This window comes from Paramacrobiotus metropolitanus, unplaced genomic scaffold (genome assembly GCF_019649055.1).
Source record: "Paramacrobiotus metropolitanus isolate TYO unplaced genomic scaffold, Prichtersi_v1.0 Parri_scaffold0000035, whole genome shotgun sequence".
NCBI classification, from domain to species: Eukaryota; Metazoa; Tardigrada; class Eutardigrada; order Parachela; family Macrobiotidae; genus Paramacrobiotus; species Paramacrobiotus metropolitanus.
This window is the reverse complement of record NW_026570255.1, coordinates 953,527-978,480: the sequence shown is the minus strand read 5'-3', so window position 1 is coordinate 978,480 and position 24,954 is coordinate 953,527. Positions and strand designations below refer to the sequence as shown.

General features: G+C 42.8%; 2 protein-coding genes and 1 long non-coding RNA gene across 13 annotated transcripts; all 3 read right to left on the bottom strand.

Moving 5' to 3' along the window:
* Positions 1-1,688: 1,688 nt before the first annotated feature.
* LOC129589506 (uncharacterized) lies at positions 1,689-11,210 on the bottom strand. Of its 10 annotated transcripts, XM_055484292.1 has the most exons (8): positions 10,325-11,210; positions 9,851-10,130; positions 3,683-3,870; positions 3,419-3,605; positions 3,002-3,210; positions 2,562-2,642; positions 2,412-2,497; positions 1,689-2,338 (listed from the first exon to the last, which is right to left on the bottom strand). In XM_055484292.1, exons 1-4 carry the CDS (start codon positions 11,003-11,005, stop codon positions 3,501-3,503), a joined length of 1,254 nt encoding a protein of 417 aa, XP_055340267.1. In that variant the 5' UTR covers positions 11,006-11,210; the 3' UTR covers positions 1,689-2,338; positions 2,412-2,497; positions 2,562-2,642; positions 3,002-3,210; positions 3,419-3,500. The 10 variants fall into 10 exon arrangements, 8 of the variants coding, with proteins under 8 accessions (XP_055340267.1, XP_055340265.1, XP_055340270.1 ...); XM_055484290.1 differs by having other exon boundaries at positions 2,562-3,210; positions 3,415-3,605; XM_055484289.1 differs by having other exon boundaries at positions 1,690-2,338; positions 2,562-3,210.
* A 332-nt stretch (positions 11,211-11,542) lies between these two features.
* Positions 11,543-15,632, bottom strand: LOC129589537 (uncharacterized). Of its 2 annotated transcripts, XM_055484332.1 has the most exons (6): positions 15,508-15,632; positions 14,558-15,271; positions 13,980-14,308; positions 13,307-13,734; positions 12,105-13,065; positions 11,543-12,046 (listed from the first exon to the last, which is right to left on the bottom strand). In XM_055484332.1, the coding sequence occupies exons 2-6, from the start codon at positions 14,808-14,810 to the stop codon at positions 11,858-11,860; spliced, it is 2,160 nt and encodes a 719-aa protein (XP_055340307.1). In that variant the 5' UTR covers positions 14,811-15,271; positions 15,508-15,632; the 3' UTR covers positions 11,543-11,857. The 2 variants fall into 2 exon arrangements, with proteins under 2 accessions (XP_055340307.1, XP_055340306.1); XM_055484331.1 differs by lacking the exon at positions 15,508-15,632 and having other exon boundaries at positions 14,558-15,360.
* A 1,316-nt stretch (positions 15,633-16,948) lies between these two features.
* Positions 16,949-24,907, bottom strand: LOC129589538 (uncharacterized). Its single transcript, XR_008690618.1, has 3 exons — positions 24,405-24,907; positions 23,761-24,278; positions 16,949-17,218 (listed from the first exon to the last, which is right to left on the bottom strand). It is a non-coding gene; the product is annotated as an uncharacterized LOC129589538 (long non-coding RNA).
* Positions 24,908-24,954: the final 47 nt, after the last annotated feature.

The following is a 24,954-nucleotide window of genomic DNA, read 5'->3' as shown; positions in this document are numbered from 1 at the left end:
TACAGTAACATTTCATTCATAATAATCCTTGTTAAGTAAGTACATTAGGAATACGCAACGAGAAATTCGAAACTGCTGGGAAATTTGTAATGACAAAGAAAAATTACCGCAACAAAATTAAGGATAATAAAAAATATTGTGACTTCGAGACTACCATAAAAAGCCAAGGTGAAATGGGTGCTCCCAAACATTCGAGGCGCACGGCCAAGTCATGACTCGTAGGCCGTAGCACACAACAAGTCACAATGAAATAAAATAAACACAGTAAATAAATTAAGTAAAATAATAATAAATAAAAATTAAATAATAAATAATAAAATAAAATAAATTATTTAAGCTAGTTAGTTAGTGTAATTTGTACCGCACTTCCAGTGGGGCGTAATCATTGACGCAGGGGCAATCCAGCCCTCCATTGAGGAAAGGTAGTGTACTGTACGGAATGGTCAGCATAAGTTATATAGGTATTTACAGTAGTATACAATAAGTACTTTCTTTAAGTTTTTTATATGCAGCACTTTATTTTCAGTACTTTACGTACACTTACTATGTCCGCCTGCGTAAATAATAAATCGGCTTATCTACAGTAGGCCGGCCTTTCCCCCATGAAACATGGGGTGGATTGGAGATCGAACCAGCTATTACTTTGAATCTTCTGCGTCATGATGAGCGAAAAAATCAGTGCTAGGACACCGAACAAGTGGTAGTGTCAAAGGTAAATTACCGAATGAAATAGGGAGTGCCGAAAAGGCAGTGCACTATAGTGCACTACCTTAGTGCTATAGTGCACTATAGTGCTAAATGGAAGGTAGCGCAAAAGGAGCAAACAGAGTATAATGTTGATGGTAGTTTACGAAGTGGTTCTGGACGACAACGATTGCGCTATAATTTATCTGTGCGTGATCGACGTGACAGAAAGCCCTGTTTTCTTGAACACAGAAGGCCTTCGCCTCGATTCAGTCGATTACACTGTAATAATTTCGTGCAACAATGCACTAAGTCTTTCGCAATAACTGCGTCTTTAAAATTCCGGAAGAAATAATAATCAGCCAAACGCTTGTTATAAACCGAATATTTTCATTTTATTAAAATTATTGCTTGTTCCACTAGTATAAAAGGTACAACTTAAGGAAAGTGGCCCGGTACATGGTACAAAACTCGTGTACATGTAAGAAATCTTTTATTTTCGCCCGGACGAAATTTTAAACCAATCTCTTCCTGACATCGCTCACAAATAATTTTGGACGCCTCTCTTTCAAAATTTGTATGCCGATGTATTTGTATGCCAAAAAGTTAAGAGTCCAATTATGTTCCATGTTCAGAAGGGAAGCAGACTTTTGGAACGTCCGGTTTACAAGGCTTCGTACTATTTTCTGTGCAAACAGGGGTAACGGCTGTTGCGCCTTGCGCGTATAATTTACGTATGGTCACGTTTATGTAGTTCCGCACCGCTTGGCGCCACCTTTTATGTCACAGGTCAAAGGCACCCCAAAGGCATTGCGTCGGCATCGTGACTTCTTAATTTGTGACGGCTCAGCATTTTGTCTGTTCGACTTACCATTAGTGACGGTCGACGAATTTCCGTCAACGATATGGCGGATTACAGCGGCAAATTACGCGCAGCAAGTTTTTACCGTTCTGAGAGAAATACTTCTGAGTATATTTCTTGGATTTATCAATACGACCATAATTTCAAGTTGTCACTACGTTATTTCTGCTTACTTTTGTATATCCTGAAATGTATTTCGGGGTGCAGGCAGTTGCAACGTTTGATCGCTTTCCATATGAGCAATCGCATACTTTACCGCAAAACAGACCGCGAACGGCACCGGCTACAATAATGCATAAAGTGCAAAGAAAAACAGCTTCACTAATTTCCTAACGCAATCATGTAATCCTTGTAAACGGCTCTCCTGATGAAACGATATTTAGGAACCATGGCCTTTTCTAAAGAAACCAGTGCATAAACGTCCGCTTGCGTGTGTCTTCGAATTGCTGCGCTTCAGTAATCGTACGACTCAACGACTTCAATTGAAGGTCATCCCGTGCGCGGTAGTTGTCGATTAGTCCCGCTTAACAGTGCGTGGAGCGAGTTGTCGCTGTTTGCGTTGTCGCCTGCCGATAGCGACGGCGGATGGTCGCTGTTATTGGTCTGCATGGTGCTCGGCATCCACGCTAACTTCTTGGTTAGTTGTACTGCATCGCTTGGACTGTCGCCGGCAAATATCCCTTCGGACTGCCGCTCATCTGCGCCGTAAGCCGGAACGTCACTGGCCTCTTCGCTATGACGTTGTGGGGTAACTTCTTCGTTACACTGCACGGAAAAATGCTGGATCCCGCGCTGCAAACATACAAATGTCCGCAAAGATAGTAATGCTGCAATGATAAAATTTATGCTAAGGAAAAGGCGTTACATATTGTTCGGGTCGCTCGATCGGGCTAACAATGTCCTCCATGAGGCTTTTGCAAGTTTGGGCGTTGATGCGCAGTGCCAATAGATCTGAAAAACATGAGACTAATTTCTTTGTACAATACTGTGTCTGTTTTGTACAGCTCCTGTTTACTTTGAACGCTCTCTTTAAACGTTTCTTTGTGATTTTTGCTCCAGGCAGAACGCCAGCTCCGCTTCTGCTCCACCACGATGCCTGTCAAAAAGGAACACCAGACAGACTTGTATAGCTGCTTCCATTCAATTTTGTTGTGTTTTATTTTTATTATCTTAACATTTTATAATTGGTTTATTGACTGTGTATTTTACTTTCAGTTTATTCCATATTCTTATTAACTGTACTATCGATTGCATATTTATGTTCAATAATTTGTAATCGTATTAGGTATTCGCTATTTTTCCTTATTATTTTTTTTATTTTGTTTTTGTTTTAATACGTGTATGATAAGCCTGTGTAAAGAAAAGCCTATTACAAAAAAACTAATAAAACTGAAGAGAATTTGTGTCCAGCATTAAGGGCAGTGCCTCTGCACATGCGCGATTTGTAGGGAACACCATGTTCATGTCCAGATGGTTCAGCGCAATGATGCAGCAGATTTGACTTGGCATAATCGCGAGAATATCTACAATCCGCGGATCCTCCGGGCGGAAGTTGGGGATTTCCAGGATCTCCAGGGAGCGGCAATCCGCCAGATGCGCCAGATTCTCGATCGTCTTCCGCACGTTGTGTGCGATCTCCAGCGAACAGACCTCTTGCAGGTGACCTTTGGGGAAAAACAAAATGCACCTTAACGACTTAGTAATAATATAAAAAGCGGAATAAAAAATCGAAATGATAAATTCAGTGAAGGGGTATCTCGCAGTGATGGCCTTGAACGTTCAAAGGCGAATACTCGGCACTGTACCATGTCCGTTTGGCTGGTCGAAATAGATGGGCGCGGGAACCAATCAGATTATAAATAAATTACCTACTGAGACTTCCGGTCCGCGATTGTGGCTCAAACTCGTTCAGCCAATCGTGTTATCCCTTGCAGATGTGGTGCGTATTTTGCAGTTATGCCGCAGAAACTAAATGCGCAGCTGGATTCTCAGTGCGCTTCAGTCCATTGGAAGTCAGGAAGAGGAAGCGCTGCGCGGTATGCTCCTCCAGATTCTCGATCTTCGAATAACTTTAGATTAGTATGATATGCTATGAAGTATTTTATACGATAAACAGGCATCATATTATTATTCTACCTTAATAATTGTTTTAAATGATTTATCAAATATCCTATTAATTCCATCACATCGTTTAGTGCTGGTGTGTACAAAGATTCGCCACAGGGTGTCGCATTTCATCGTGGGCGGTGTCCAGACCTTTTTGCGGTTTAACGCGGCGGAATTTGCCGCAGCAATAAAAACGAGCATGGGATCGGTAGTACATGCTGCAAATCAACCACAGTAAAATAAAGATAACTGGCAATGCCTCGGTTTAAAAATAACAATATTGGTCGCCGTTTGTTTACGTTGCTCTCCTTTGCGGTTCATTACAGCAAACGACGATTTGTCATGGATTACCCAAAAGAAGCAAGAACTGAATGCAATTAAAACAGTAAATCCGTATGATAATCCAGTGATGTAGACGGCTCTGAAATCTCTCGTGAACACTTCTTGCATAAAAACATGACTTCTTGCATAAAAACATGGACGAATTAAAGGAAGGGCCGAGGCATAATATCTCTACTGTACGTTAATTAGTTCGTGCAGCGTCCCTTTTTTATGTAATCAATTAAGCACTGCCATTAGAGCAATATTATTTTCATTACTGCTATAAATGCGATACGCCTGCATGCCATTTACATTATTTTTAATGTCGCGTCACGTCCCCGTTAATTTCGAAAGCACCGGTTTCCTTGGGAACCAACCCAACGTAAATACTGTAACAACCTACACACCGACAAACTTCATTAAATACACTGTACAGAACGCTACGCTGGGTTGTACTTATGCAACAAACAACAACAACAAACTTCGTTTCTGTTCAACCTGCTAACGCGCTTATGAATTGCATTACTTAAGTATCAATCGAGCGGGATCAGGTCTGCGCGAAGCCTTGCACTCGAAAGCCCATGTTTTGCGGCGAGGTTTCTTCTTCTCTCACAGTTTTAACCGATGATTTTTTCCTCTTTCGTCATGTTGTGTGGAGAATTTTTTCTTTTTTCACCATCGACCATCGAGGAGGCTTTCTTCTTTTCACCCTCCTTAATAGACGATTTTTCCGCGTTTCGCCATTCTTTATCGAGGACTTTTTCGCGATAATAATTACCACCCAGCAGACTTATTGAAAGGTCAGTTGAATGATTTAACTGAAGCTAAATTCACCGGAACCCGACACACAACAAGGAACGTTTCATAAGTCGAGAGATCTGACAGCGATACTCTGAAGGGTCGCCTGTGCAGTGATTTTATGATAAAATATTAAAATTAATAATATTTGTGTCTACATAATTTTTATCCAAGATTTACGTAATCGTTGTCCAAGATTTGCAGTAACGGGTAATGTTGACAGGATGTTCAAGTTTAACAAACGGAAGGCCGTTCTCCGGATAGCTGGCGCTGGTGTAGGGAAAGACCGTGGTCACTTTACTGGACTCGTACAAGTCTATGACCAATTTTCAACAAGGCACCGATAAAGTTGTTTTCTTTGTTCGTCCATTCTGAACTGCGGGAAGATCAACAACCAAATCTTGTAATCTGTGCCATCAAGGCGCTAGTATCTGTACAGGCAAACGGGTACCTGGAGTACCCTACACATTAAATAAACGTAAAGAAGTGCCGCATCGTATTTGCTAGCTGCACAGTGCATCGTTTCTGATGTGCAGTCAATTAAGTAAGTATATGGGTTGCTCATGTGCGGTAGACTGACGAGTCTCAGAAAATCTCCACATATTTGGACCAATTCACAGCTGACTAACGATTAAAGCCCTGAAATTCAGCGATTTGTCTACGAGTCAGCAAGGCGAATTGACCATTAGGAATTGGCGTAGTCCCACGGACGTCCATCTCAGTAGTCACACGAGTGCAGCAGTGAGCAGAAAAAACGCCAGTCTGAGGACCGGGAAGTCTACGACAGCAACGATCGTTGGGACTTGATAACTAACCGAATAGTAGCGCGAAACGAAAAGTTGGGTTTAAATCAGGGTTCATCAGGCTTACATCTACGCTCCATCATTCAGGTTCACTAACTATGCCGTTGCATGCAGTCAAGGTTTTACGGGTTGGTTTCATCGTCGGTTTTTTTGCAACAAATTTCGACACCTTTCTAGTAGGAAGTAGTACAAGTTTAGTGGAGAAAACTAAGGTCAGGTTCTTTGCATTGCTTGTCGAAGGATAAGAAAAGAATTAGTTGTACAAAATGCTGTGTTTCAAAAACTCAAAGTATCTACATTCAGAAAATAATGGAACTCAGAACCTCACAAAGGTATTCGCGCACAGTGCTCTTTCCGACTCACCGGGGCCATTCGCATCAACCTAAAATATACCATCACAGCTTGCCAAATGTAGGTTTTGTAAGCATTATTATCGTAACGGCCGGGAGAAATAATGGCAAAAGTTTGCTAATCGTTACCTGTACGTCATCTGCAGCAGGGTGTAATTATCACGTACCTTGCGCCTGCTTCAGTGCTGAAATCTCTTTTATAGCGATGGCAAAAAAATAAGTTGTTTCTTATGACATTTTCCTTTATTGGTTTTTTCCCAAATCTAGAAAAACGGCGTTAATAGGATGTGGCTTCCGGTTTTGTCCTGACACGTTCAGAGTGTGCGCACCACGTTATGCTATTCCACTCCAATAACTTTTATATTTTTTTGCAGCCGGGAATGCTGTATGCACCGCTCTATGTACATGCATACGGAATCGGTTGACCGCTTCTGCTTATGAGTTACGTAATACTGCGGCCGTCATACAACCCCAGTTTGTGTAACACTTTCCTAATAGGAAAACGCACCAAACTGGGTACTGGCAGACCGGAGCGCAGGCTCATCATGGTAGTGGCTGGAGACTTGACACTGCCGGCTTATTTTTTAGGGAAACATCAGTACCACTGATGATGCCCACAATTTCGACAGAAAATACGCCACAAAGGAATTTCGGCAAAGACGTCGTTTAGGTATTGGTATTATATACAACTAGGGAACAACCTTCACTGCGCTCCGGACAATTTCACCAGTTAAGCAAATAATAAACTGCATCCAGTGCGTTGATAAAGAAATATTTAAAATCGCATGATACCTCGCTTCACACAGTACGTTGTTTGAAATGCAGAGTTAACCGAACGTCTATATGCAGGACTCGAAAACTTCCCTATCAACAAAAGCAACAGGGGCAGTGCCGTGTTATTCAAAAGTTTTAAGAAGTCGGAAAAGAGCGTAACGTGGTGTCGCGGTGGTCTAGGTAGCTTTTTCTGAAAGAAATATTCACTACCGCGGCAGTTTTACATCTTACAGTGAAAATCAAAGGATTCAGACCAACTTACCATAATTCCAGTCCACTAGTTCATAAACTGGTGGGTGTCGAATCTGTAGTAGTGAATTCTTATTTTTTCCCTTTTCTGGTACCTCTGTCCCAGGCCATCCGGGCAAATGGACGATTACTTTCTTGGGCTCAGAAAACGTGAAATTCGGGTGCTCGTGTGGAATCAAATAACAAAATTCCACATCGTTAGGCCCTTTTACCAGGTTGCGAGGCCTGTTTCTGGTAGAGCGCCCCTTCCCGCCAGGTTTTTTCCCAAAGAGCTCCACTTCATCGCATAACCGGTAAAGATATTCTTGTAATTTTTCCGTGTCACACGATTCTTTTCTCTGTTTCACGGTAATCTGAACGAAGGTAACTTTTCCACCGTTATTGAGATTTACGTAAATAGCATCGAACGCTGGCTGATATTCCGATTCCGGAAATATCCAGAATTCGGTTTTCCCTCTGTTTGTTATTTCCTTGAGGTTCCGTTTGTTATCTTCGCTATTTAAGGTTGTGAAAACGAAACTCAGATGATTATTGCACCGCCAAGTTGGGAGTCCTAGTTATGGGAATATTGGGGATCCTTTATAGGCTTTGATGCTAAACGTAGTCGAGCGTGTCACATCGTCCCCAGTTGATATTCCGTGGCGAGTTATAGCGAAGATAAACCGTTCAAAATAATTCCCATGGAACGCTGCACGTTTGTTGAACACAGTTTTATTCCATTCTTTTTTAACAGCTTCTGGTTTCCCCATCTGGTTAAATTTGTTTATTACATATCTGCTTAGGTATACGCTAAAAGTTTCATCAAGGCTTTCGCGCTCCCGTCCATACAATTTACTCGTCTTCGTTTTGTCTTTTACCAGTTCATCATCTTCAAACGCGCTGTTAATGTCGTCTCTGATTTCTTGCAGATTGTAAAAGAACATGTAACGGGCGGAGCTGCCTGCTACGCCAGTCTTTTTTTTAATAAGCAACTTCTTGGCCTCTTGTACGGTCAGTGGCTTTTTCTCGTTCTGTTCCGCCGTCATCTCGTCCTGTTCCGCGGTCAGTGGCGTTATCTCGTCCAGTTCGGCGGTCGGTGGCATTATCTCGTCTTGTTCTGTATTTGGTTGCTTTTGGGCTGTTTTGGGCATTTCAATTTGTTTCAAAGTTTCTCCGATGTCCAGATCATCCAGGTAATCTTCTTCAAAGGTTTCTCGAACGGAATTATAAAATTCATCGTTCATCACGGCGGCAGTAAACTCCGCTGTCGTCCATGAACAATGTGTCACTTTACAACCCTTGTTACCGTCGGATGGCGATTTTGCGTCCATTGAGGAAATAAATATCAACCTACGTTTTTTTTTCAAGTCTGCTACGTTTCCTCCCGTTAACAGCGAATCAGCTTTCCTCCAGTTCTTAAATCGTACCTCCAAATCTTTTATAAATTCCTCCTGCCTGTACCCATCAATAAATACCACGCGCCGTTCTTGGTCGTCAATGTCTGACAGAAGTTCTGTGACAACACCCTCGCCACAACCTTTGAATTCTTCTATAGTAGTTTTTAACTGTTCCCCGTCATTCGAGAAATTAATGCAGGTTCCCAGGCTGTGGGAATTGTCGGGCAATTTGATCCAGCGCACGGCCCACTGCGCGTCTAATCTCACGAGCTTTGTGTCATCATTAAGGTTGTTAACTGCCTTACCACTTGCCGCGCATATCGCAAAACTTAAAGCTGCACAGGATTTGCCTGTACCAGGTGGGCCAGACACGTAATAATACAGGCGATGCTTCGGGAAACGTGCCCCATTCTGGTTTAGGACACCAGTTAATTCCTCCAAGAGAAATGCATATTCCTTGCGTTTGAATAGTATCAAGTCGTCAGACTCGTCGCTGAAACTTTTATCTGGTCGAAACGCCATATTAGCAAGAAATTTCGGAATTCTCCCAAACTTTTGGCTTTTAAGGAGTAGATCGTTCACAATTTTTCCGATTTCCATAGTTTTAGGATTAGTAAATCCAGGTTTTCCTTCTAACAAATTTGACACTAGGTTGTAAATTTATCACCCATTATGGAACGTTTTCTCCGTAAAAACTGGATAGGGTTTAACCAAGAAGACTGTCTACGTCTTTCCGGTTTCGGTTTGTTTTACATTACAGAAGCAAACGATTTAACTTCAAAAGCAATTAACTGGAGCGAAAAACCCCACAAATCCGCTACGGCATTTGCCGGTGCAACTAGAAAGCCTTCAAATTACAATACGTGTGGCGCGATCCCAATGAAAATTGGAAAACAAATAAAAACAGTTGCAAAAATGAGTCGTTGTCGTGAACAAATTAAATTAAGCGGCTTCCTGTCTTCGCTGGGCCATAAAACGCAACCAAGAACTGCTGACCGCTGGACCAAGTTTCCGAACGAGCTGCCTAATAGTCAAGGGTGTAATGTGGACGCGTAGCAAAACCAACCCGCGGTGGAGTTCAAACCGATCTCTTTGTAACACTTGGAAAATAGGATTCGCAAGTCGCGAAGCAGTCTATTTGGACCTTTTGTTTCAAAACAATTTTCTACTTTCTGCCCTGGGAATTTTTTTCAAAAATATTATTGACGTAGTTTCCTGATGTAGGCTATCCTGTCGCTTTAGCCGGGAACCGGCTGCCTGTTCTGCCGCGAATTGAAGTTCAGTTAAAGCGGTCATACAATGCGACCTTGATGTTGCGGTACAAAACCGTTAGCACTTATCAGGGAATAAGTTTCTTCACGAACAACGCTTATCTGTTATTGAAATCCGAAACGTACAATCAGTCAGCCTAAATTGCATTCATTACTGGATCCTTATCAGAAAGCACAAAGAAACCGAAATCGAAACCGGGGTGGGGCTACATGAGAATATCAGTATGCTTTTACACTTTACGCCGCACATTCTTACTGGATTTAGTCGGAGCAGCTGCGTCATCAGTTTCCATACTCGTTTCGGACGGAAAGATCTCCGATTGCGATTTGTGTCTTGCGTTTTGACGAGGATCTACGCTTTCAGCTTCCGTATCTGACGCGGAAGTAGTGTCTCGTTTGTCAATTTGGCTGCCTCGACGGCCTTGGGACCCTTTTTTGGCAGATCCGACATTCCTTCGTGTTTTTGTGTGTTTGGGCATCCTTAAAGTGGGCGTTGTCCCTGAAGACGTGGAAATATCTGGAATACTCTCTCTTGCCTGTGCAATAAACAAACGTCTGATAAATCATATTAGTTTTCGAAGTACAAGTAGCTGCCTTTTCACATTTGTATTTACAGTCAAATATTCGAACTAGATCTTGCGCTTCATTAAAAATCTATGCCGTTTCCGGCACGATAGCATCCGTTACTTTAACGCCTCTTGCAGGCATAAACTCTCAAAACGGTACGCACCTCTATTTCGTCAATGACCGTTTGCGTTATGGGCAGAATAACATTTGGGTGCTTTACGAATGCGATTTTGGTATCGAAATTCTCGGGAGGATGCATATTTCCATCACGCCAGTCGTCCATCCATTTTTTCAATACGTGCGGGCGGAACTGTTTTTTATAAATTTCATTCCAGAAAGGCTGTTCGTCCACAAAAATGTAAGCGTGAACTAAAGCAAGCATGGCGCAGCCTTGTTCATATTCGCCGGGTCTGCGCATAATTTTGACTTTCACTGGTGCCACATTGCCATAACACTTCCAGATTTCTTTTGTCAGTTCTTCATAATCCCGCATATTCGGCACTGGCATGAATTCGAACACACCAACACTTCCGGCAATAGTTCCCTTTTCACTGTACAAGCGGCAGGAAAAACAACTAAACGACGCCGGCTTGTAATGCAGTTGACACACATAGTATGAATCTCCTTTGACTCGATCAGCATAACCTGATAAGATATTGGTTGGATACTGGAGGCCATAGATTAAAAATCCCTTATACTTTGTGTAGTTGTTGGTTTGTGGAAGGCGTTTTAGATGCCCGTTGAATTCTTCGACTTCATCGACTGCTGGATGTTCTAGTGTATTAATATCCTTGCTTGGTGCGCCAGTTGAGCTCTCCGGCCGCGATTCCGCGTCCACTTCCATCGTTCCTGATGATTAGCGGATATTTCAAAATATGAGTTGAGTAAGTCTTTGTATCAGGATACTACTTCTACCATCATTCCTTGTGATAACTGAATATTTCAAGACGTGTGTGGAGTATGCCTTCGTATCAGGATAACAATATAATTATTACACTACCGAAGACGACAAACCATTTCTGCATTAAATCGGGATGTAAAAAAGTGCCCGCATGTTAGGCTCTATCGTGTTAAAGGTCACCTTACCCACTAACAACCAGTTGTTGCGAGCGAATCTTGTACGTACTGTACTATTCATCGCATACGTAATGCTTGCTTTGCTATGTTGTACATGTAGGTTATAATTAACAACAACACATGTCACAACTGTTAAGGAGTTTTTTTTTGTTGTTAACTCTCAAGAAACCTCTGTGAAGGCATATTTGCAACTAAATTGTCCACAATTGAGGAATCCACAAAACCCTTCGCCAAAATCTGTAATACGAGTACTGTACTGTATACCGCAAATAGTTTACTTATTATAATTATTGGAATACCACAAATATTTTTATTTATAATACTGGATCTTTCATCATTAGAAAAGCTAAGGCATGTTGAAATAGAAAAAACTTGCTTACTTGAATAAATGCTCATTATTCACCAGCAAACAAAACCGGTTGAAAACCACATAAAATACACTGTAGCTTATACAACTTAGACAAATACGGTCAGCCATCCTCTGCTAATTAGTCCTGAAACGTCATTCCTCCAGCGGCTCATTCCAGCGGAAATTTCGCCTAATAAGAAGGTGTAACCAATAGTGGACAAGCTAAGAAGATTACGCGCAGTACAGGATTAGGCACGCGTGGGCACAGGATTAGGAATACGTGGGCCAGCTCAGTTCAGCATTGACTGCCACGTTGGTGATCTCACAATACATCAAATATTGCGTCATTCGGGTCAGACGATTCACGTCGACGGAGGCAAGCGGAGCATTTGGTGAATCGAAGGAATTTAGGTAAGTGCAACCCTTTCGAGGGTCGTTATGCTGCCGTCCACGTCGAATCTGTGAAGCGTAAAACCCATATACATTCAGCAATCACAACGTGTTAGACTGTCCTTACCAGTTCCAGTTGGTCAGCTAAGCCGGGATTCTGTTTGTATTCCTTCAGCGCATTTGACACAAGATTCGTCTGATGGTCATCCAGCAGCGGACAGCGTTGCTCGATCATGCCCCACCAGTCAGCGACAGACAGGCGCCGATCGTGGCGCATCCGTCCGAAGGGGATGTGGATCGTTATCGGCACGAGGCCATCCTTCCATGACGAGTCAATTGTGCACGTAAAATTCTTAACGGTCAGTGTCCGACACACTGCCGCCAGCGTGTCGAACCCCTTGTGGAGCGCAGCAATGTAATCGGGCGCAGGGAAGCTGTGACCAGCCAAAAAGCGGCAGCTAATATCCTTTAGCGCAAGATTCTCCAGTTTCTTCTCCTCTGCCCCGCCTTGCATGATCTCCCGGAGGAAACGAGCACCACACAGCGGCCACCGCTGCGCTGACCGTTTGGCATTCTGGCCAACAACGGCAACAGTGCGACGGCTCCAACAACGCTGTGCAGGGACATCAACGGCACGCGCACAGCCTATGGACGCCGAGAGTGCGCGACTGAAATCACCCTTGCAATGAAACTGAATCTGCTGCAGGCTACTCGCGGCGGCCGACTGCTGAATGGCGTTCCAGCCGGCACATACCGCCCGTACCCGGCACCGGTCAACGACGTGCAGGTACTGGAAAACCTCGGTCATGATTTCCACCGGCAAGAAGCGGACTGCGTCGACATCATGAAGGAACGGCGGTAGTGCTTCCGGCACCGATGAAGTTGAGGGACTGATGGTGCCTGGTTCGCTCTTCTGGCGCTTATCGGTTGTTGCGAACAGGTCTTCGCGTCTCCGTTTGACTCCCTTTGGGGTAGAGCCGTCGCTTTCTTCGCCACACTGAAGTACTTCATCTCCTCCAAGACCTTTCACAACGGCGAAGTTCTCCCGCTGCAGGGCGGAGCCATTCACAACGTCGGTACAAAACACTCTAAAAATAAAAGCAAAATAATTAATTCTTGGTTCAAATAAAAACATACCAACGATAATTTTTAAACGATTTTTATTTCATTGGTATTTTCAAATGGCTACAAATCTTGGATTCACTCGTTTTAAACTGCAGGCAACATGAGCAACAGGAATTATTAAACCAGTAACCACAAAACAATTTACACTAGCGTAATTGTGCCATTAAAAAGAGCAGCTTGAGTAGCACAGACTGGTCAGCTTACTTGTCGCGTTCGATGGTGCTGCTTTCCAGCTCTTCGCGGAATTCGGCAATCTCCCTATTGAACTCGCTAATCTCATCCTTCCGCGCACCATTGATCTTCCGCAGCGCCTTGATCTCCTTCAGTGCGCGCACCAACCTCACGACGACTTTTCGCACATTAATGCCGTCCTGCAGAATATCCCCTGATTCTTCAACGACACTCGGTTCATCGTCAGATGTATCGCATTGCAGCGCTGTCATCAGCAGAGATTCCGTTTCCTTCAGTTTCCGCCGCAGAACAAAAGCAGCTTCATCCTGGGTACTCTTTGTCAGTTGCTCGGACTGGGTCTTAAGTTCGCAGTGAGTACCCTGCAAGGAGGAGAGTTCCGCTTCGAGGGCGGCGATGCGGGAGTGCAAGGACATTTCCGATGCGCATTTCTCAGCTTCCAGCTGCAAACAAAAGAAAAACCTTTTACTTTGACGTATAAAGAGATAACTGAAATAAATTCAGATTTATGAAAATCTGTGATCGGCCGTTCGCAGTCTTACACAGCGAACGAACCACGATGCTCGATATCATTATGTCATATTTCCACGCAAAACCAGCGAGTTATGAAATAATTCATATAATAATAGTGAAATAATTTTTCTCGAAAAGCTAGTCGTCGTCTCCTTCTTGTTCCACGTGAACTAACCTCTTGGTATTTCATCCGCATAAACGCTAACGTAGACTCCGCATACTCCTGGTACCCTTCGTACTGGGTTTGCAGATGTCCAAATTGACTCAATAAGCCACTCTGCGCCCGCGCCATTTTCTGCAGCGTCTCGTTCTTTTCGGTCAGCGTCTGCCTGTACTCTGCACGCAGCGCCTCCATGTCCTGCCCCGTCCCGTGCAGCAGCTGCTCCCGGTCCAGCAGTCGCTTCTCCAGATAGGCCGCCATCGCCTCGTAGTCACGCACATCCAGACTGGTCGGCGTCAGCTGGTCGACGGACGATGAAGAGGAACGGAAAAGCGCCGGTTGGCCTGCATTTACACTAATTTTCATTACCGAGAAATTTTAAACAATATATATCTGGTTGTACGATTTAATGAAAAGGCATTCCCGGGTAGAGATTGTTGTTATCCATTAATAATGTATCCTAATAGAGAACGTTAGTGTTTATACGAGTATTGTAATAATCGGGAAAAACACGTCATACTCCATGGTTTAGCATTGTAAAATTAAAAAAGTATTTTCTTTCAAGGACGTTAATTATAGTTTTCAAAAATTACCTGAATCGACGCTGCAGGGATCAAGAAAAGTATCAGGACCAGAGGAACTGACTGCAGCTGCGGTGTGGTGGACATGGCCGAAGGGAACATTTTCGTTCCGTCTGCCTGCGTTTGAAAAATCCAAGGTCACTTGGTTTTCTGCATCTGCTACTGTTGTGCCACAATCACGCGCTTCATCCTCTCGACCACATTCCACAACAACATCAGAGTTCTCCATATTCCCCATCGATATAAAATAGAAGTAGTTCACCATCCAATTTTAAATTAATAGTAAAAAATGGATAAGTATAAACTGCAGATGGCCGATATAAAATTAGAAACAAATAAGCAACTTAATTAATAAATTAACACCGGATAAAGGAGCGCCTGTATAAAATTAAAATGGAACTGACAAACTAAAAATTAAATGTTAAATAGATGAACTGTACGTAGATTAATAAATTAACACCGGGTCGATAACGCCATCCCTTCTAAGATTTAGGAGGAGGTAGATGTTGCTGCTGTTACTATTCTCGTGGCACGAAATGCTAGAATGATCAAACACCAACGAGCAACGAACAAACAATAATTAAATATCACTACAACACCCGGATGTGATGAGAGACTCCTTTTAGTTCACGGATGTTCAATCATGTCTCTGCAGTTAGAATGATCCGTATTGAAGCAAAGCAACCTTTTGATCGAACTTTCTAGCGCTTTTTCTGCTTATGCAATCTGCTAAAAAAACGGATACGATAATGTACATTATTATAAGAACAGTCTTTTTCTCATAATGTGCGTACCACGTAGATGCGCAAACCTAAGTTTTGTTTTCACCCGTGTTACAATAAGTACTGCAATGTGACGCGTTTCGTTACGTACTTTTACGTAGTTTCATGTTACCAAGGTGGAACCTTCAACTTGAAAGAAAGATGATACTTAATAATTATTTCTAGCATCACAGTACGTACATTATGCGAACAGGAATAAGTACAGTTATACTTGTACTAATTATGTACGAGTATACTATTTTGTCACATCCCAATTAATTTTCGATATCTGTTCTCAGTAAATTGTGCAGGCCAAAGCAGAAAACTACCATTCGAGTGAATAAATTGTCTATCAGAGAGGCCATATGTCCAAGTTGTTCATATGCACCCGATAAAAACTCAGATCAAGCATGGTTGTGCGCGACGCTCGCAGTGCGTGAATTATAGCCAACGACATGATGGTAATTCCAGCAAAGCGAGCCCAATGATTTGCCAGCAAAGACTACGAGATCGCCATAGAGAGCTGAAGGTCACCGAACCCGTGTTTCATGATTGTCATTAACAGCATCCAGTCGAACACTACTGTAACCGCACGCAATTTTTCAATAAATTATTGTGATTTGTGCAAGTTTTATTAGGAGTTTTATTAAATTTACAAACTGCGTTTTTGGTAATTATATTGTATCATGGGAGCGGAAAAATTGTTTTTCTTAAATCTTAATGCTACGGTATAATGCGATTCCTGTCTTTCTAAGTGTAATGCCCAAAGAATTTGCTTCTAGCACTTCTACCGAGTTAACAATTGATTGTACTGACGCCAGATTGCTGGCCAGTTTTGCAGGAATTAAACCATTTTCAAGTGCTTATGACCACTGCATTAAGTGAATAATTGTAGAGATGTTTTCAGATTTGTGCGTGCCCCGAATAGATTTAGAACGATAAAACAATCTTGCAAAAGCAACCGCGAAATCGTAGTGCAACCTTCATATCAACACCATTAATTTTTGGTCTTTGTACAAATACGGCGCGACATGTTCTTCCACCAACAAATCTGTTAAAAGCGCCCTGCTAGTGATGCAGACCTTGGCCATTTTTATTCAAACTTGTGGACCACATATGGCCAGCTCCTGAAAAGGTCACTGCTTTTATGCAGAATGTACGGCTTTCAGTTCTTAAAAACTTAGTTAGAGATAGTTGATCAGGTACTCGAGGAGACAGTGCAAGCTCCGGAAGTCGATGACTACGTAGTCGGGGTCCTCAACCTCAAAAACTTAGTTAGAGATAGTTGATCAGGTACTCGAGGAGACAGTGCAAGCTCCGGAAGTCGATGACTACGTAGTCGGGGTCCTCAACGCAAGAACGGGCAGTTCGCAAAACGCTGACGTGTTGTTCCGCAAGTGGGCGCTGAGGCCCGGCGGTCATGGCAGGGTAGCTGTTAGGGCTCTGCGGCAGGCGGGCGGCGTCACCGCGTATGTGCGCTTGAAAAGAACCGAGACGCGGGTGGCGCTACAGCGGTTTAGTGCTAGGTGTGCTGGGATCTAAGCTATGTGACAATGTCGTTATTCCGAAGTGCAAGTGCCAAGTACTATCGTTGGATTATGTATTTTTAATTGATACCGAATACTGCAGTTCGTAATTCGATCTACAACGTTTTTATTGATTTTGCACAACGGCAAGAGCCGCAGCAGGCCGGATTTCGTACGGTTGCTTAGCAATGAGGAAGCATTTATTGATACGCTTCGTAAAAACAGCTTGGGTCAAATATTGTATCGTAATGAACACTGAATCATGCAGCTTTCTTTTCCTCCAGTATTCCTGGTTGGTTTTGCGATGGAAGTCGATGATTCATCGATCGGTCGATCTTGTAATGGGATCCAATTTGATGAAGTTCCAACACCGCGCATTTTGTCATCTACAAATATAGCGTGTAAAGGTCAAGCGTGTTCCTCACGTAGTTTAAGGCTGAATAACAGATCCAAATAACCGATACGTCCAGTACCGTGTATCAAGATTTAGATCTATATTGCCACGAATGGGATACACATGAGCCGGCAAACCAGAAAAGACTGACCAAAACCAATATTATATTTTGAGAGCCCGTAGTGGAAAACCCGGCCAGATAGTATTCATTTCTTTCAAAACCTCTCCCGCTTCGAGCGTCCAAGCGGAGGAGTTTTGACAACCTTCACCAAATGTAACTAAATTATTATAGCAATAATTACCATCGTGGTATTTTTAACCAGGCAATGTTGCCACGTAAACCAAATAAATTATAGTTAAAAAATTAAAGTACTTTCCACTAATTAAATTAATCAGAATGCATTTAATTAGCAGACCGTTACTGCGACAAGAATGACTGCATATCGAACGTTGTCATCGAGGGCAATTTCTAAACAAGTGCATATTTATCATCGTATTTTACTTCTAAACAAACATCACCTTTCTAAATTATCACCGTATGTGTTCAACATCTTTAGCGCGTAGGATTTCTGACCGCTACTGTCCGGTGCAGAGAGCCCGGTAGGTGAGCGAATGACCGAGCTGTCACTACTTTTCAGTTAGGGAACGAGTGACCGAGTTACCACTACTGTCCGTGCACAGAGCCCAGGAGGTGACCGGGTGACCGCGTTGTCATTAATGTCCAGCGCAGAAAGCCCGGGAGGTGAGTGGGTGACCGAGCTGTCACGACTGTCCAGTGTGCAACGTCCGTTAGGTGAGCGGGTGAACGAGCTACCACTACTGTCCGGTACAGAAAGCCCCACCAGTCTACCACTACAGTCCAGTTGACAGAGCCAAAAGATACGAATGAAAACGATTAAAATACAAATTCGAATAGACTGGCCGTAGACCTCAAGAAACGCGGAAGCGAAGCCGAGGTGAATCCCGGGAGGTGAACGGGTGACCGAGCTCTCACTACTGTCCAGTGTACAAAGTCCGTTAGGGAACGAGTGACCGAGTTACCACTACTGTCCGTGCACAGAGCCCGGTAGGTGAGCGGGTGACCACGCTGTCAATAATGTCCGGCGCAGGAAGTCCGTTAGGTGGGCGGGTGACCGAACTACCACTTCTGTCCAGTGCACAGAGTCCGCTAGGTCAGCGGGTGACCGGGCTACCACCGGGAGGTGTGCGGAAGGTGCGGCCGGGAGGTGTGCGGGTGACCGAGCTGTCACTACTGTTCAGTGTACAACGAGTGACCGAGCTACCACTACTGTCCGGCAGAGCGAGGTCCGTTAGATGAGCGAATGACCGAGCTGTCACTACAGCCATTTAATGCTGAAAGCATTAAATGTCGTTAACGCAGAGCTCTCGTAGTACTTAGCAACGAGGCACGCATAAATCGGAGAGGGGTTCGATGTGTAACGCAAGTGCTCAGTATTCATCGTAAAAAAACAACTGAACACTGAGACTTCGTAAAATTTCGCGCAAGAACCCCGCCCATGCTGGAGCGGATTTCCAGCGTGTTGCACTCCAGTCCTTGATCGAGAGAGAAAATGTATACAGTACTATCATCGATACTGGAAGAACCACACATAACCGGATTTTCCTAGAGCGATCCCCATACAGTTCCACTTATATTTTCGCTCGGATGGGATTCCGTGCAGGCTGGCTGCCTCAACCAGCGTTCGAGGAACTGCAGCGCACATACCGGCATTATGAGCGCACGCGATCCCCGTCTGAACATCATATTCTTTACGTCCGGACAATGCCAGAAAACGCACTTGCCCGAATTCGATCCCGTGGCCGTCCGGAGGAGACAAAAATTACGCAACAGTATATAGAGGATCTACACCACAACCACGAGCTTCTGTTTTGCTCACAGAAACCCCCCGGAATAGTTTCCGTTCACATGGTCAACAACGACGGCGATGTTGAACTACTTGCCGATACTGTGCAGAAGATCGTGGCGAAGCTAGCACCGTCAATGATAACCTCCTAAACGGCCGTACAGTATAAACTTTATTTTCACTTATTCCTTCTAACCAGCCTTACGATTAAAACTACTTATTATATCATCTTAACTGTCTGTTGTGGCTAACGTAGGAATTCTGTACTTAACTGGGTAATCGTTCGTATATTTCTTCCCCATCAATTGCTCGTTCTCTTCTTTACACTGGCTGACCTTTAATGTTTATCAGGGAATTTATTCAACCGTACTAGTATTATTCTAGGGTTCCTCGAGTGTTAATCTGCAAATAGGATCTACTAAAATTTTCTGTTTATGGTTAGCTCCTGGTATACGTTCGTCATTGTGTGGATTTCTTCCTTAATTCACTCGATCTTTACTTCTTTCACCGAAGATTTTACTGCAGCTTTCATATACACAATTCCTTAAAAAATTACCTTGCGGAATCTGAAATTTTCATTACGTACATTTCAAGTACAGTACATCTTAATGACAGTCAATTCTCGTTAAGTCGTATTTATGTGTCTTTTCCCTCCTTTGTTTCTTATATCTTCAGTCGCCATGGCAGCGCATTATGGTATACAATCTTTTGTATAATATAATGTATTTCTTAATAGTTGCTCAACATTTACATAAAAATAATTTAACCGTTTAAATTATTTCGTGCTGTCGTACGATTACAGTTCTATAGATATTTCGCTAGAACTACATAAATAACATGGTTAACATTAATGTTATCAAAATTTTGTACAATTATTGACATATTGCAAAATACCTATGCTGCAAATCTGCTTGAGCTAACGGTCTAAGATTCAAATCTGGGTCTAAATACCAATGTGTAACGAGCGAGGCAGAATTATCCCACAAGTATTCCTAGTACGATAATTCCCCTTTGTATGTCTGCCTACTTTTAACTAATACTAATTTATCTGTGTAACTTCTGCTTACTCGAGTTTTATTGACTTGCATCCTAGATTCCGTTATGCGACTACTCAAAAATTTCTAATGTTCTCCAGTGGACATAATGACTCAATTTATACTATTTCACCCATTTACCATTACTTTTATATTTTATTTTAGTTTATTGACGCAGTTACTATTACCAGCCGCAGCTTTCTTTAATTCAGCTTACTTTATATACCCTCGTTAAAGCTAACCGTTTCAGTAAAGGATATTTTACACATACGGTCATCACTCTCAAAAATCTTACCGATATGCATTTTTAGGAACATTTTTTTTAACGAACAATTCAAATTTTGCATTGATGCTCTGATTCTTCGGTGAGAATATTTTTCATAATAAGTACTCATCCAGTTAATCAATAACTTTAATCATTTAGACCGTTCTATTGTTAGCAAGGGTATATGATTGATACGGTTTATTCCTAAGCCATAATTTACATGCTGACCTTTTGTTTTCGCCTGATGAGTGCTCTCTGATGCAGTGGAACATTTGCATAAATTTTTCATAAGTATAAAATCAAACCTCGTATGGAGATTACAGTAACCGCGTACCCAACTACTGCACATCACCATATCAAAAAGCCACCAACAGCAGGCTGCTTAATAAGTTTTAATTTTGTTTTTGTATAATATATAATACTATTAGTATATCGAAACCAACAGATTGCTTAGGTAAACCTTAAATGTTGCATAATTAGCGTTGGAAGCGTTTTATGAGCCATTGTCTGTTATAGAGACTTCCTCAACCGGTTGATGCCGTTTCTGTTTCTAATAATCATCTAATATCATCTCTAATACTAACTCTAGTACGATCATGTATAATGCGCTATTATCTCTAATACTAACTCTACTCTACGTACGATACTAACTCTACGTATCTGCAATCGCTTTTATGATAGGCGGTATTTTTGTTTAATTGCTTCAATCTGCTTGCACAATTCTAGTAATTATAACAATGAATAAACACTTAAACCCTATTAATCATTTCCATGCTAGTGCCAACTTGTATTCATACCTAATCATTTGATTTCTTCCATGACAATGCTCATTTCCCACGTACGTACTCCATGGAATCAGTTTAGCCTCAAGTCCCTCAACGAATGCTCACCCGTCTTCCGGATATGAATGACCCTTGACTTTACCCGCATTCGGCTCTACATCTCCTACATACACCGTTGCGATCCCACCGATTCCCACGCCTCATATCAGTCATATGTATTCGCATTCTGCACCTATTTTCGGATCCTTCCTGAATTCGCAATTAGCACCCACCCTATCCGTTACAACCTGTTATTTTGCCAATTGTCCAAAATCATATGCAGCAGCACAAATTGTCCGTTTGTCTGAATATGATCTCTCGTATTCGCATATCTTTCAATTCGGTCATTTGGGCCTTTCTTCCGCTCCGGGTTGGGGGTTGCGTTCCGTTTGGGGGTGTCCGGCGCGGCTCGTGTTGAACTGCCCAGCGACCTGCGGTTGCCTTTCGTCGTCAGTGCACCGTACGGACATCGCGCGGCGCAGTAGACTACTTGCCCCGGCATCCGTCAAGCGGCAATACGTTTACACCGAGAGCTCGAAAGCGTTAAAGCCATTTAATGCTGAAAGCATTAAATGTCGTTAACGCAGAGCTCTCGTAGTACTTAGCAACGAGGCACGCATAAATCGGAGAGGGGTTCGATGTGTAACGCAAGTGCTCAGTATTCATCGTAAAAAACAACTGAACACTGAGACTTCGTAAAATTTCGCGCAACCCTCCCACCCGGCCCTTGTTGATTCAAACCCATTCAGCCTTGTTGTCATATTGTCACATGTTCTCCTGTGTTTTATTGTCACATTTCCTCCTGTGTGCTTTGCGATTTATGGTGAATAAAGGGGTGTCCGGCGCGGCTCGTGTTGAACTGCCCAGCGACCTGCGGTTGCCTTTCGTCGTCAGTGCACCGTACGGACATCGCGCGGCGCAGTAGACTACTTGCCCGAGCGAATGACCGAGCTGTCACTACTTTTCATTTAGGGAACGAGTGACCGAGCTACCACTACTATCCGGCGGAAAAAGCCCGTTCGGTGAAGGAGTGACCGAGCTACCACGGCTGTCCGTGCACAGAGCCCGGGAGGTGAGCGGGTGACCGAGCTGTCACTACTGTCCAGTGTACAAAGTCCGTTAGGGAACGAGTGACCGAGCTACCACTGCTGTCCAGTGTACAAAGTCCGTTAGGAGCGCAGGTGACCGAGCTACCACTGCCGTCCGGCGGAAAAAGCCCGTTCGGTGAAGGGGTGACCGAGCTACCACTGCTGTCCGTGCACAGAGCCCGGGAGGTGAGCGGGTGACCGAGCTGTCACTACTGTCCAGTGCACAGAGTCCGCTAGGTCCGCTAGGTCATATCGTAAAATTATCTGTATGTACAGCAAAAGGGAATGCTTTCAAGGTTGAGAGAATCATGAACTGATTTTCATAGAAAATTGGTGTTTGCCCTATTGCATGAACCAAGCATGTTTGGACGAAATATAGATGTTGTTTTAATAAATATTCATTCAGATTCAAATAAAATGGCCATGGACCACAAGAAACGCGGAGGCGAAGCCGAGGCTGTTTCTTGTACCATTATATGGCCAATCGCAACAAACCATTAATCCCATCCATGAAAATTTTGGAAGTGAAAAACGCTGCTTAATTTTGCATGAAGGAAAGAGCCATCAAAAAATATTTACAACGGGGCTCCGCAATCCTTCCGCAAAGTAACAGAAGTCGGTTAAACAACTACATCTTTTGCAAAAAAAACATCGATGTGTACGTGTTGTTGAAAATTATTTCATTTATACAAAAAATATAATCATGCAACGCAGCTTATAAAAACAGGAGTGGGTTTCCGATAACAAGAATTCCGCTTTTCCTGACATTTTTCCAAAACCTCTTGGATGTACTGCTTATATCTACACTTGTTGGGATATCTCCTAATTTTTTTAAAATTTTGTGTCCATTTTAAAAATTTTTAAATAAGATTTCAAGTGCTAAAAAGGATAATAATTCGGCGCGCAATAAACCGCAGCTTTTGGGTTCTGGTTTCCCGCCGCAGCACCACCCGGCCGGGTTCCCTTGTTGGCGCAGCCACACGTGCTCTGACGGATGTCAGAAACAGCCGCTTTCGGCGGACGTCGGAGACCGTATACCATAAAACCAATACAGTAATAATAGTTATTAAAGGAAGTAATGATCGATATTACTAAATGAAGTAATAATTAAATGTCGATTACTAAAGAACGTAATCCATAGCATTACTTATTTATTTATTTTAATATTTATTAAATTCTATTATTTGTACTTATTCAACTAGGTTTTGTTACTTGTTTATTTATATCGCCGTTGACAGCTTTACTTGTGAAATTTTTTGCAATAATAAAACGAGTTTTAAATTTATGACAGCAGATGAAATATTTTTAAAATAATTCTTTGGTTGATTAAGTATTTGCCGCTGAGTGTGCTACGAAAAACATACACTTCTTGCACGCATTGCTGAAAAAGGTCACAACTTTGCGGTGGTGAGCACCCAGCGCGGATCGATCGAAACACCCATACCACAGATTTTCACATACCACGTTTTCCGGCTGCGTCGAAGCGTCAGTAGATCCCGTTGTAGAATACGTGAAATTAAAGTTCGGAGATATTCCAGACGGATCATCCACTGTGGGACGCTGCTAGTGTTTCTGAGTGAGGATCCTGCGCAGAATGGTTGGCGTAATTTTTGATTGCAAGGAAACCATTAGGTGGAGTTGTGAAAGGTCCGACGAATGGCGCTGTCGTCTGGACACTAACCAAGCCAAAGGCGTACGTACAATGCAATATCGTTGGAACTGGGTGTCGTCTGCGTCGTGGTAGGGGAACAGGTCAGGGATCTTCAGGAAGGATCAGGGAAGAGTCCCAGGTAGGGGCAGCAGAATTCCCGGTCGGGCTCGCAGACACGACACATCGTAGATTCCAAGAAAGTTTTGAGACCCACACAACACAGCTGGAGGAAAAATGTGTCGTTATTGTAGCGTAGTGTTCGCTGCCTACTTTAACTGCTTGCATGTTATGATGTGGGGCCGAGGATCTCGGAAGAAGCACGCGGAACCTAAAAAAATATGCAGCTTGTTTTGGCAGTTATACAATTCTTTTTAATCATCGATGGTAATGCTATAACAGGTAGAAAACAAGTAGAATTTTGACTGACTGTACCGACACTTCTCAAAACACATACATCGCCTTTCTTCAGCAGCAGTAGCCATGTTGCCAGAATCCCATCGCAGTAATCCAGTTTACATGCAGTATGGGCGTGACAGACATTGACGAGACGTGTCAAGTGCGTAATTAAGTAATTAATTTCGGTCGAATGGGCATTACGAAAATTGGAATTAAAGTAACGTAAACCCTGAAATGACCTGAAAAAAACTTAGTGGCTGCGCTAATGTCTGCTAAAAGCTATTAGCACACTGCCAAAGTATGTACTGAGAGTGGATGTTGTAAAATTAATGAATAATTAATGTTCGTTATTAAATTACTTAGTATTATCGATATCCAAGGTCGTATCTTATTCCAAAGCAGGTGTGAAATTTGAGACACTCTTTCGTCAACTGCAAGTTTACGTTGATAGGGAAATGATTAAGTACTTATTAATCACTATTAGATGTGGCAAGAAAACGAGTAACCTTTGTAACACTATTACCGTATGTTGAGCGGCGTTTATACTGCAGATGTGGCTATAATATAGGTGACCTTTAAGAATATTCTTACTTACAAAGGGTATTGAT